The following is a 13,090-nucleotide window of genomic DNA, read 5'->3' on the forward strand; positions in this document are numbered from 1 at the left end:
GGGTCTCTACCGCGTACTGATATACTAACACCTGCCCGTTCATCCTCCCTGATTAACGGTTGAGACCGGCTGATCCTACTCCAATCCTGATTTCTGGGTCCAGGTTCCAGGACCCGGTCTTTGTGTAGCCCGAATGTCGACTGCATTCCGATCACGACAAGATCGATAGAAGAGCCCCGACAAACTCGATCTATCCATTATGAGCCCAGGCATTCCCCAGAGAGTCCCAATAAGGTTTAAGTTCTAAGCTTTCTCCCACATGTCCCTGGTCAGGCCAAGTTACCCAGATACGGATCTCCCCAGGCGGACGGCTGTCAGGCTTGGATACGAGTAGTTTGTGCAACCGCCAACTAGGATTCCATCGTATCGCAAACCCTCTAGGGCAAATCTTGTTACCCTAACGGGGATTCGGCATAGTAGTATAGCGTGATCTGTCGGGCCTCAAACAGAACGAAGGGCATCGCTGTCGTTATATAGATTGAGTACCGTCGAGATTTACCATACTACGCGGCCTTGCGCACGCAGTCGCAAAGTGTGCGATATGTAATCGTCCAATTGACTTTTCGAGAACTAGGTATATCTAAAGTTTCCGGAATCGCAACAATGTCCTGAATATGATTAGAAACTCGTATCATCACGTTCGCAGTTCTGGTTGCTAGCCACAAACACGAGCATGGCAGTCCAGGGATATTCAGTGGCTTCATGTCGAAGCGCTCATATTTGGCCACAAATGTACCTGCGCCTGTTCAAGGCACTGTGCATACGAATCGGGCATATCTTGGTGCTAAAATGCCGATGGTGGGCAATCCTGGGACATCAAGGTGATCCCTTCCGCGTACCGTAGACCGCTTTAATGAAATATATCGTACGAGACAGCTTTGTGGCTACTTTCTCGCCGCCAGACCCTGTCAAGGACATAGCGGGATAACAAGCACGGAGCACCAACACTTGGATCCCTGCTGCCCAGTCAACTTTCTGCCCTTCCTCATGGCATAGACTCGCTGACTTTGCGACTACAATCTAAAGTCTGTCTAGATGGCGCACCTGAGCTCCTATCACCGCCGCCAAAACTCTTCGAAGTCTCCGGCGCCAGTCTCAAGGTACTCACGCAGCCCTATATAGCTGCCGTCAGCATCGAATCAAGCATCTATTTATCGAATATCAAACTATCCACCAGAGAACTGCAAAAATGAGTGAATTTACAGAAGTTAATCGCAAGCACTTCGAGTAAGTCCGTCCTGTCCGTCTCGGCCTGGCTTGTCCGGTCGCTGCTGGAGATAACAAAGCCCAGTGTTTACCTGTAGCAAGGTCGCCTCAGACCACCAGAACGACTTCAGCGAGCTTATTGCCGCAGTGAAATCTGCGCTCATATCTTGGCGGCAATGGATTAGTCCCAAGCTCGCTGGCGAGCCGAAACCGCAAGGCTCATTCCTTGACATCAATGAAGCGGAAGAGGTCCGTCTGCTCGATTATGCTTGTGGTTCAGGAACTGTTTCAAAGGTACATGTTCACGCCAGTCACCCGGCTGCCTAACCAAGAGTGGCTCAATCCACGAATACGAACTGACAGCGAGCGTAATTCTAGGCGCTAGCGCCGTATGCCACCCGCACCATCGGCTTAGACCTCTCCACCAACATGGTGGACGAATACAACAAGGCCGCGAGGGAGATGGGCTATGGGGCTGAGCGGATGCACGCGCATCACTTCGACCTCCTCTCTGACTCGTCTGGCCCGAGTCCTCCCAGCGACGTCCTAGCGAAAGAATCATACGACATCGTCGCAACGACCATGGCCCTGCACCACGTTGCCGATGCCGCAAAGCTCCTTTCCCGTCTTGCAGAGCTGTTCAGGCCCGGCGGTGTTTGCGTCGTTGTAGATATGGTTCCGGAAACCGAATCAGCCTCTACCGGTGAAATTGAGAATGCTTTCGAGACTGTAGAGGCCCTTGATCCCTCCAAGCGCGGTGTGCTTGAGACAATCGGGAAACAGGGCTTTACCGAGGCCGAAATGCGGAGCATGTACGAGGAAGCCGGGATGTGGAGGGGGTTCGAGTATGTGGTTCTGCCGGAGGAACTGCACTTCACGCTATTTGGACGGAGCTTTGCGTTTCCTGGTTTCGTTGCCCGTGGGGTGAAGGTGTAGTGTGCTTCAATAAAGTTGTCTCCAGGTTGTGGATTGGATGCATGATGCTTACGCCAACCCAAGAAGAAATAGTGGGTAAACGTCGGATGTCAATCTACGCACCGGGTGAAAGGCTAGTGATAGGCCAGTCGGCAATTGACTTCTCTTTTTGAAGAACGGCAGTTGGCCTACAAACCCTGCCATGTCTCCTCCACATTCCGGATATCCCGGACATCCCTCGCGTTTCCCTCCCCGGATCCACCCCCGCGGGGAAGCACTATCGCGTCCTTGGCGAGGAGACCCTGATTCGACAGTCATAGCCAGCATAGCCTGATCTCAATATGGTGGTACAGATATCGTCATCTGCCAAGGCTGTCAAAGGCCGTTGGAGTAGATGGCCATTTGCCGTGGTGAGCCATATAAACCTCGACTTGGTGGATGGAACTCAGTATACCGGCGGTACCACCTCGCTAGCATAGCCTCTGCGCTTTAGATCCACGTCCCCAAGATGAGGATTACGGCTGGTCTATCTCTGCTTGCCTTGGCCAGCGCATCACCCGCCATTCCCTCCACTCAGGCCCCAACCCTACACCCCCGTGATGGCGATGCCAACAGCAACTTCAACCTCTCCCTCCCTCAACACCCACTATCCATCAACCTAAAACCACAGCAAACCTCAACAAGAGACTTAGTCTCACTCGACGGCCTCTGGTCCTTTACCATCGACAACACCACAAACAGCATCTTGACTCCCTGGACAAGCCCTCTCCGGACAGGCCTCGAGTGCCCCGTCCCAGCTTCCTACAATGACATCTTCATCGACCGCAATATCCACGACCACGTCGGCTGGGCCTACTACCAGCGAACCGTGACAATACCACGCGGATGGAGCGGCCAACGCTACCTTATTCGTCTGGAGGCCGCAACGCACTACGGCCGCGTGTATGTGAATGAGAACCTTGTCGCGGAGCATGTCGGTGGGTATACGCCGTTCGAAGCGGATATTACGGATCTGGTCAGTCCCGGTCAGAGTTTCCGGTTGACCATCAGCGTGAATAACGAGCTCACGCATGAGACGATTCCACCTGGGACAGTGGAGGTGTCCGAGTACACGGGGAAGAAGGTCCAGACGTACCTGCATGACTTTTATAACTATGCCGGCCTTGCTCGGAGTGTCTGGCTGTACTCTGTCCCTGCGGAGCAGTATATTGAGGATATTACGGTCGTTCCGGGCGTCGATTGGGAGACCGACGCAGAGACGGGGATTGTGCACTACACCATCCAAACTTCTAATGGGACAACGGGCTCCAGTTCTATCGAGATCACCATTGACGATGAAGAAGGCAACACTGTTGCCAACACATCTGGCGCCAACGGAACCGTCACAATCCCCTCCGTCCATCTCTGGCAGCCTGGCTCAGCATACCTCTACGCCTTCACAGCACGCATCATTTCCTCATCCAACCAAGATGTCATCGACACCTACACCCTCCCCCTCGGAATCCGGACCATCGCGGTCTCCAACGGCAGCATCCTCCTAAACAACGCCCCCATCTACCTAACAGGCTTCGGCAAACACGAAGACAGCCCCATCCGCGGCAAAGGCCACGACCAGTCGTACCTAGTTCACGACTTCCAACTCCTCGACTGGATCGGCGCAAACTCCTTCCGCACCTCGCACTACCCCTACGCCGAAGAGGTAATGGAGTACGCAGACCGGCACGGCATCCTCGTCATCGACGAAACACCCGCCGTCGGTCTGGCATACAGCATCGGCGGCGGCGTCTCAACGAGCACGAGTCCAAGCACATTCACACCGGAGGGTATAAACAACAATACGCGCGCCGCGCACGGCCAAGCACTCCGAGAACTCATAGCCCGCGACAAGAACCACCCGTCCGTGATCATGTGGAGCGTCGCCAACGAGCCAGCAAGCGATGAGTCCGGCGCGAGAGCCTACTTCGAGCCACTGACACAGCTAGCACGGGACCTCGACCCCGCTCATCGCCCCATCACATTCGCGAACCTCGGCCAGGCAACATACGAAACAGACACGATCTCCGACCTGTTCGATGTCCTCTGCCTGAACCGGTATTTCGGGTGGTATAGTTTCACGGGGGATCTCGAGTCTGCTGGTGTCGCGTTGTCCGACGAACTAACCGGGTGGGTCGAGACATACCCCGACAAACCAATTATCATCAGCGAGTACGGTGCAGACACGCTTGCGGGCCTACATTCCGTCCTGGGCCTGATCTGGAGCGAGGAGTTCCAGATTGAATATCTGGATGTGTACCATGGGGTTTTTGATGCTTTCGATAATGTGGTGGGTGAGCATGTGTGGAATTTTGCGGATTTCCAGACCAAGGAGGGCATTCAAAGGGTTGATGGGAATAAAAAGGGGGTTTTTACGAGAGAACGCAGACCGAAGGGCGCGGCTTATGCGTTGAAGAAGAGGTGGACGGATATCCTGGCGAATGGTACGGAGGATTAGGTGGGTAGGTAGGGTTACACTTGGATGCTCCTCGTAGCCTGGGGGTGAAAGCTGGAGATGTGGATATTATCATGTTCTGTTCTAGCCAGTGAGACAGAAATTCGCGAAAACCTGCGCCTCTAAAACAGTCCTGCTTATCGCCAATTAGCCAAACATATAATACATTAGACTTATCCTCACAGTTACACCGGAAAAGGGCATATAGCCCTGACGTCGCCCTCGCTCATCCCTTTTTCTCTCGCGACCTTCTCACCACATATCCCAAAAAAGATCCATTTTGCCTCTTATTCTCTTCAAAGTTCACCTGCGGCGCTACCCACCCCTCCGCATCTGTATCCAGACACTGCATGGCGAGCTGGCGGACCTCATTTCACTGCGCGTACTGTTCAAATTCGCGCTCATGGGCCTCAATTTCTCCAGCAGCGAAAGAGTACGGACACGCCCCCTCAAAGCCCAGTTCCGTCCAGCCACAGAACACTTCAATAAGACATTCTCGCAACGGGACGATTCCAACAGCGGCTACCTCACCCAGACGCATAAAGAGTTCGCGGAAAACCCGCGGGGCGTGCAGGGCGTGGTATGCGCGCCTGTTCTCTAGGAATGTCGAAACTTCGTAGGCCTTTGCCATTTTTGCAGCCATCCACTCTTGTTCAGCGGCGTGCTTTTCTTCGTCGCTTAGTGTGTTCAAGTTAGGCGGGGGGGTGGGGGAAGGTTGTACGAACCCCTTGGGGTAGGCGTAGTCTGGAGGAGGCTTTAGAGAGACGGGCGAGCAGGTTTGCAGGAAGAACGGGAGGACCGATATGGATTGGACGTCTTTACAAGCTGTGATCTTGGATTTTTTGCCCGGGTCGATGAGAATGTTACCCATGTGGAGGTCTGTATGCCATAATGTAGGCTGGGCGAACTTGGATATCATTGGATTTGTGTCAAGCAACTTCATGAGACTCAAGGTGATTTCTCAAAGACGGCCTTGCTCCTGTGATGCTGTTAATCGAGGCATCAATGGGCGTCCTTTGGACACGGTTGAGATGTGGGAGAGGTGCCGTTTTGCTAGGGCGATTTTAAGATCTGATATTAAATTTCCTGCGCGGAGATTAGCTTTGATGGAGGAGTGAAGGGTCAGAAGTCCTTAGACGGTCCCTGCTCCACGGAGCCAGCTATAGAGGAACCGCCAAAGGAGCGGTCCGGTGATGGTCCAACACAGAACTCGCTGCCCTCTATCTCCTGGTGTCCAAGCCCTCGCGCGTCCGACTGCAAGTATAGCCCGCCATAGGCAGGGAACGAGGTCGGGGAGAGCTGAGCTTCGAGCTTGGTCAAGCCTTTGATGAGCTCCAATTTGTGATATTCGGCCATGTCGCCCCATTCCTGGAACGGCGGGACGCCTGGGGCTTTCTCCATGATGATGTACTCGGCGCCGACGGGGTTGGCATCATCCGGTGACCATGACAATACCCGAGGGACGGGGTCTATGGTATGGTTTCTTACTGATGCCCCATCAGTCATGGGAAGTGCACTGACGATAAAGGACTTCGACAGGGCGGGGGAGAATGCGCCTACTATACTCCAAAATCCCAACCTCAGCTGCCGTCGTGAAGAAGGCTGGCCCTGCAATGCGACATGGGATCTTCGCGACGGCTTCTTCTCCACCCTCCTTGGTCATGAGAAGCGCTTTGCTAAAACCCCCTTCAAACTTCTCCACAGTCTTAATGGGTGATGTGCTTTGCCCCACTGCGGCGGCCACATCACAGAGGGCGTCTAGGTTGAACTTCCGGTAGCGTCGCTCTAACTGGTACTCCTGGCTGACGAAAAACCGGCCGTTGGTATACCGGAAGAGCTCCTCGCGACTGATGGGTTTGCCTGGATATGTTAGCGACCCTGTGCGCTAGGATTGGCAGGACGCTTGCCCCGGCAAAGTATTGATAGATGAGCGACAAATTGCTTTCGGTGAGTGTTCCTGAGTGTTCGAGATAGCAGTAGCATTATCCACAACTTCGCAGGATTTGAAAACTGAGGCAAGATGTCAAGGTTGAATGCAGGAGATGTGCAGGGGGGTTAGGGCGGAGTCACGTGCAGACAGCCAATGGTCTTGGCGGGGTTTATGCTGATCATTGTCTATACGGAAGGTCTAGATCCACGGGTGTTATCTGTTCGTGTCATACGTAGGTATAGTAGTAGGGCAATGATGCATTGAGCTGTCAATGTCCGGAGTATATGCGGCCACGCCCTAAAGACTCTACGCAGTCGAGAGCTACGATCAAGCGCTTTAGATGGCGTTCTTCTTGCCCGTACCTAGGCCAGGTGCTTACTTGGGGAGGTGATATGCTGGTTAGACACACCTCACTTCACCTCGCGGTCTTCTAACTACAGTCAAGATTGAGTAGATCACTCTAGCGACTCCAGACCATCAAGCAAAATGGCTAGATTACAAAGTACATGTGGGTAATCAACGTAACAAAACCATAATGCAATGTATAAATGTGACTGATAAATGTGGTAAATGAATGTGTTAGAAGCCAACTACATTGCCTCTGTACCCAACATTGTTGTCTACTGTTGCTATACATACTCATATTCTGAGCAGATATCAGAGAGAGTATAGTGATCAATGAGACGCCTTCCAAACGGAGTAGGTCAAGTACCCCTTGGCCACAGTATTGTGCACCTCCACAGCAAGCTCCTTCAGCTTAGCCAGTTCACTCTTCATATCATCTGCAAAGGTAGCCCACTCCTTCAAAAGAGTATGAGCCCTTGAGTTCGCAGCAATGGTCTTCATCCGAATCGCCCTCTCAACAGCGCCCCGGTACGAAGTCTCATTCAAACGCTTAGTCCGCATCAGAATCCCCACCATATTCTCTCCATCCGCCCCCTTCGAAACCGCCAACGCCAACGGGTTCCCCTTGTTAACGTCAAGCTGAGTCCCTCCCCGGGCAAGAATCTCCCCCGCGATATCCCACAGCCGGCGGTCAATCGCCATAGTCAGCGCCGTGACAGCCGCCGTGTTCCCCATAGGCACCATACCCGGGAAATTGAAATCGGGCCGCGGCTTCATGACCAGCATCGCGTTGATGATTGTATCGTAGCTCTTCTCGCGCTCACAGTCGAGCGCTGCAGCAAAGGGCGGCCAGTGCGCCGGCTGGTTGATGTCGGCACCGGCATCCAGCAGCTCGCAGACGACGTTAGGGCGCAGCACCTCCGCCTCCCCCTTGAACTTCTGCCGTACCACCATCCCCAGGGGCGTGCCCCAGCCGCGAACCTCGATGTTTGGGTCTGCGCCATTGCGCAGCAGGCATATGGTCGTGCGCGGGTGCTGGGCCCTTATGGCGATACTGAGGGGTGTATCGCTGTCAGGCCCGTACTCGCGCTCGTTGATGAACGGCTTGTTGTCACTGCAGGAGAGCAGGGCGCGGATCACGTCGTTGAGGGCGTGCCGTGCCGCATAGCAGATCAGGGAGCCGTTGTAGCCCGGCACGCGGGTGGGCCCTGGCCCGCGCGGCTTGGTGTTTGCGCCCTTGTGGCACAGATCCTGGACTATCTCTGGCCGGTTGAGGATGACTGCGCGCTCGAGTACGGTGAAGCCGGCTTCGTTGGGGGCTTCGGGGTTGGGGCGGGGGCAGGTGCTGTCTGCTGAGTCGGCGGTTAGGGTTCTGAAGGTGGCGAGGTCGTTGTTGTCGATTGCGGTGAAGATTGCCTTGGCTGTTTCGTCGATGGGGGTACTCATTTTGGTGGACGATGGGGGTTGTTTTGATAGAAGGGCTTTGAGGTTAGATACTGAGAAATGGACTAGTGTAAAGGTTAGTATGATGGGAGGCTGATGGAGGTAGAGGGAGATTCATATGCCCGGTGAGACATGGTCTTTTATGATGCCCTTGACTTCTAGGACAGTGTGTCGTGAATGGTGAGATATACAATGAACCATGATAGGAAAATGCTCGCATTATCAGTTCTTTGTTTACCCTTTGTTGCCACCAATAACGGACAAATCATAAGTACATGGCTGTTCTTTACTGCTGTAGTGGATCAAACAAAAAGGCACATGTCAAGGCAGACTCTTGAGGACAAAGAAGGACACTATGGATGTTTCGGGAGTTGGAAGGATATGCTTTTCTTCAAAGGGCTTTCCTTTATCACTCTGGTACCATATGCTACTATGTTACAATGACGCTTTTCAAGGTCATAATGCCAATGTGAAAGAGCATTGCCTCATTCACAATTGACAAAGATACTTCAAGGCATGGCCATTCACTTATGTGAAAGTGAGCCTTGGAAAGGTGAAAGAAATGCAGCTCGCTTTCAACGCCACATAATGACTCCTCGATATTCACTCTTCAACATGAATCTTTAATATTGACTCTTTCCAGAACATCGAAAGGCACTCAACATCTGGTTATATAAGGCCCTTCCCACCCCGCCATTCTCAACATCAGCCAGCTCTACCAGTCTCACCACCTCCAAAAGCTCCATCCATCCAAGTCACCAGATTCTCAGCCCGAGCCCAAAGCCACAATGGCTCCCAAGACCAACAGCATGACCCCCCTGCTCCTGGCCGCCATCCGCGGAAACAAGGAGCAAACCTTTGACGACCTGATCCTGGCCCGCGCACAGGGCGCAGATCTCGACATCAATGCCCCCGACATCCAGGGTCTCACCCCCCTCGAAGCCGCCGTCCTTTACGAAAACAGCACATGACCACCGTCCTGCTGGGCGCCGGCGCCGACACCAACCCGCGCGGCATTCCAAACACTGAACGCAAGTATGACGGGTGCAGCCTGCTACTCCACGCCGCCGGGAATAGCAAACGGAGCATGTTCAACATCCTACTCCAAAGCGGGAAGATCGACGTCAACGTCATCGATCGCCGTTCTCAGTGCCCGACGGTCCTGGAAGCCGCTGCGAGAGGCGATGAAAGCTGCCGCCTCCAGAAGGTGCAAGCGGCGCAGACCCCAACGTCCTGACATACCAGGGTAGAACCGCGTTCCACAGTGTTCTTGCCGGGCAGGGCAGGGTAACCTATCAGCCGCTTGATTGTGCAGAGGCTTTTATAGCGCACGAGGTTGATGTGAACCTCCCGCCTGCCAATCCGCCCCTCCGCGCCGCAATTTACTCCGGGTATAACGTGGAAAGCATGGTTAGCCGTCTTCTGGAGGTCGAGGCCCTCGACGTGAACTTCAAATCCTTCGCGGACGCCACGGCTCTCACCGACGCGATTCGATGCAACTGCGCCTTTGCCTTACGGATACTGAGCGATCGGCCAGATATCGACGTTAACAAGGGACAGCCACTGGTGCGGGCCATTGAAAGAGGATCCTACGGCATCTATGTGGCTGAGGAATTGATTAAAAAGCGGCCGGATCTCGACGTCAACAAGGGACAGCCGTTGGTCAAGGCTATCGAGAGAGGCGCCGCCGTCGTGAGTGTGGCTAAGCTTTTGATTGAAACGCGGCCTGATCTTGACGTTTACAAGGGCCAGCCGCTGGTCAAGGCCATTGAGCAGGGCGCCGAATGCGTCCCCGTGGCTCAGCTTTTGATTGAAACGCGGCCGGATCTCGAGGTCAACAAGGGACAGCCGTTGGTGACAGCCATTGCGAAAGGCGCCGAATGGCTTCCCGTGGGAAAGCTTTTGCTTGAAGAGCGGTCTGATCTTGATGTCAACACAGGAAGTCCCATGGAGCTGGCTATCCTCAAAGGCGAATTTGACCTGGCCAGGATGATACTTGCCACTGGCCGCGTGGACTGGAACCCCTACCGGCTTGCCATGGAAGCGTTAATTGTGCAGAATGACCGTGCGGCGAGCTCGTTCCTCCGTGGCTTGGTGAAAGAGATGATTCACAATGGTGTGTCTGTTTGGGATATTGATGTTAAAACTGAACTGGCGGGACTTAAGGAAGGTTGCTGGTGAGAAAGGGAACACAGTGGCCAAGGGGTACTTGACTTACTCGTCGCTCAAGGTCTGATTTTGGCTGGTTTGGTCGGGCCGGGGCTGACGGCTGGTGATCTTTTCTTACTTGTCTTTCTTCTTTTCTTTGTGTTTGCCTATGTGAGATCTCTTAGTACGTCATCTTCTGAGAAAGACTACCCACCTGCAGTGAGCTGGTACCATTTCTACCGCTGGGTCTCCGACGCTGATACGTATTTATTTGCTTGAGTAATATCATCAACATTTCATCTATACTCTATGAATAAGATCCTGATTGGAATATAGCATCCACTTTACCTCATATCAGGTATCCCCTCCTCGTCGCCGAATCATCACGGTCCGTCCTTGTATATGTAAATCGCCAGGTTCTTCGTGCTGCATCTCGGTCTTGGAACGTATCCTCTCCTACGTTCGCGATACTGCTCCTTAGTTTGCGTGGTTTCTTTCACTCGGGACACGAGTTGTTTGGGTGTACGCCCGAGTTCGACACCATTGGCTTTGACAGAGCACAAAGATGAACGAGACGGGATAAATTAGGTGCCGATGTAGGTAGCGCAATGTTCTACTAACATAGCAATCGAGGTCATGTCCTTACTGTCTTGCCCACGCTCGTTTGCAGCAGCCTTCTGGTCTTTTGAAGTACTGAGAGCCAACGACATAAATCGAGTCCTTTTTTATTTTTATTTTTGCTCCGTTCTTAACATCCGCACTTATAGCTAGCGAGGCAAATGGTAGCTAGCCAGACTCCATTGGTTATGATACACAGTGCTGCTTCTCTTCAGGACCATCTGATGTGCTTGGCAATTTGTCGGACTGCGCCAGTAATAAGCTAAATAGGGTGGAGCCTTGAATAGCCCTAACTTTGGATGTCTCAATGCAACAAGCCCAATCGAACCTGACCCAGATGTTCCAGGTGTCTTTTGAGTTCGAGACATGATGCCGGCAGTCCTTTGACTTGTGCTTCTTGCAGGTATGATTATCTACGCCACTGCGCCATTGCGGAATCTGCAGGTGAAACTTTGCAGGGGCTTGCCCTGTCCAACCAGCTAAAACAGCATTAGTTCCACTCATCACTCTTTAATGAAATATACCTATTTTTGACATCAAACACTTACCACATCCCAATCCTCCTACAGAATCATTTAAAGCCTTCCATTGCCACTACGGTACATAACCAGTAAGCATCAATCCGTTCGACCAGGGTATACGGTAAAGATCCAACACCAACACCGAGTATTCCCACCACCCAACACAACTCTTACCACCCAACCCAATACCCCAATCCAATATTCCCAGCCGCAACATCCCCCGCGGGCCCCCAACAGGCGTTCAAGCCCCCGCCAGCCGCCGCGTCTCCATCACTAGCCTGTGCCGCATAGCCCGCCACATCTCCACCGCCGCGACCCTCAACGCCCTCGCCCAATCCTGCCGCGAGCTCCACGACGCCATCAACCCATTGCTATACAGGCGCTTCAGCGACAGAATGTACGCCTGGATTGCGACCACCACAGATCACACGAAGGTGATCCGCACCCTGCTGCGCGCCCAGAGGAAGGGCGTCTTCGCGAAGGATCAGTGTGTGAGGTGGGTTGATGTGAGCGAGGACGCTGTGCCGGGCCAGCCAGTGCCCAGGCCTATTATTATTGTTGTTGAGCCGTGGATGCCCTTTGAGCTGAGAACAAACGAGACGGGTGGCTTTGCGGTTGATAGACCCGCGCGTAGTCCGGTGTCTATGAACGGGAGGTCCGGGTATATGATTATTGCGGCCAATGCCGATGCGACGGCTGCGTCTCCTGCTTCTGCAACTGCTCCGGTCCAGTTTCTTGCCTATTTTCCTGCCCCTCCCCCCATTCCGGCTCCGGTTGAGGATGTCCTGGACACGTTCCTCAGCGTCCCGACACATGACCGTAAGTACGGTCGCGACGACGGTGCCGGTGCAGATGCCGGTCGCCCACGCAGCCACCCATCCACACGGGCACGAGGACCTGGAAGAGAAAGAGAGACCGAAAACCAACAGCCCCGAGACAGCTCATCAGGCAGCTGGTGGGACTCCCTCATCCCGTCCGCCCTGCGCCGCTCGAAATACACTTCCAGACAGCGCTTCGAACAGTGGACGACCCCAGGCTGAAACCCCAACGGCAACCGCAAACGAAGCCTCACCGAAGACCCGGGCTTCTGACCCTTCGACTCCATCCTCTCCTCAAACTCTGGCTCCGGGTCCGAGTCCGAGTACCTCTCAGAAGCAGAGCCATACGCAGAACCCGACTGGATGTCCACGCCCACGTCCATGGCCCTAACAAGCCCAACCACCAACAATAACGCCAACAAAACATCCACAGACCTAGCCATAAACCACACCTACGACTTCCCGGGCCACGACCTCGCCCTGCGCAGCCAAGGCGGCCGCGACATCCTCTCAACAATCGACAACATGCGCAGAGACGCGGACGCCCGCGATCAGCGCGCCGTGCGGCGGGCCGAGCGCCGCAATGGAGGACCCATGCGCCAGGTGGCGGGGAGTTCAAGGACGGGCCCGTATATGCGGAAGAGAGAAGCTGGCGGGA

At 53.9% G+C, this 13,090-nt stretch overlaps 4 protein-coding genes across 4 annotated transcripts; 3 read left to right on the plus strand and 1 right to left on the minus strand.

Moving 5' to 3' along the window:
- Nucleotides 1-1,189: 1,189 nt before the first annotated feature.
- BDW74DRAFT_175254 (class I SAM-dependent methyltransferase) lies at nucleotides 1,190-2,142 on the plus strand (the record flags this gene model as incomplete). Its single annotated transcript, XM_073728282.1, has 3 exons — nucleotides 1,190-1,227; nucleotides 1,305-1,500; nucleotides 1,585-2,142. 3 exons carry the CDS (start codon nucleotides 1,190-1,192, stop codon nucleotides 2,140-2,142), a joined length of 792 nt encoding a protein of 263 aa, XP_073587297.1.
- A 379-nt stretch (nucleotides 2,143-2,521) lies between these two features.
- Nucleotides 2,522-4,674, plus strand: BDW74DRAFT_188507 (uncharacterized protein). Its single transcript, XM_073731738.1, has one exon. It carries the CDS (start codon nucleotides 2,630-2,632, stop codon nucleotides 4,610-4,612), a length of 1,983 nt encoding a protein of 660 aa, XP_073587298.1. The 5' UTR covers nucleotides 2,522-2,629; the 3' UTR covers nucleotides 4,613-4,674.
- A 308-nt stretch (nucleotides 4,675-4,982) lies between these two features.
- BDW74DRAFT_188511 (phosphotransferase family protein) lies at nucleotides 4,983-6,592 on the minus strand (the record flags this gene model as incomplete). The annotated part of the gene is made up of 4 exons (XM_073731739.1): nucleotides 4,983-5,556; nucleotides 5,748-6,096; nucleotides 6,170-6,469; nucleotides 6,517-6,592. The coding sequence occupies 4 exons, from the start codon at nucleotides 6,590-6,592 to the stop codon at nucleotides 4,983-4,985; spliced, it is 1,299 nt and encodes a 432-aa protein (XP_073587299.1).
- Nucleotides 6,593-9,115: 2,523 nt separating this feature from the next.
- BDW74DRAFT_175258 (ankyrin repeat domain-containing protein) lies at nucleotides 9,116-12,654 on the plus strand (the record flags this gene model as incomplete). Its single annotated transcript, XM_073728283.1, has 3 exons — nucleotides 9,116-9,274; nucleotides 9,573-10,504; nucleotides 11,823-12,654. The coding sequence occupies 3 exons, from the start codon at nucleotides 9,116-9,118 to the stop codon at nucleotides 12,652-12,654; spliced, it is 1,923 nt and encodes a 640-aa protein (XP_073587300.1).
- Nucleotides 12,655-13,090: the final 436 nt, after the last annotated feature.

This window comes from Aspergillus multicolor (genome assembly GCF_047715735.1).
Source record: "Aspergillus multicolor strain CBS 133.54 unplaced genomic scaffold BDW74scaffold_4, whole genome shotgun sequence".
Taxonomy (NCBI): Eukaryota; Fungi; Ascomycota; class Eurotiomycetes; order Eurotiales; family Aspergillaceae; genus Aspergillus; species Aspergillus multicolor.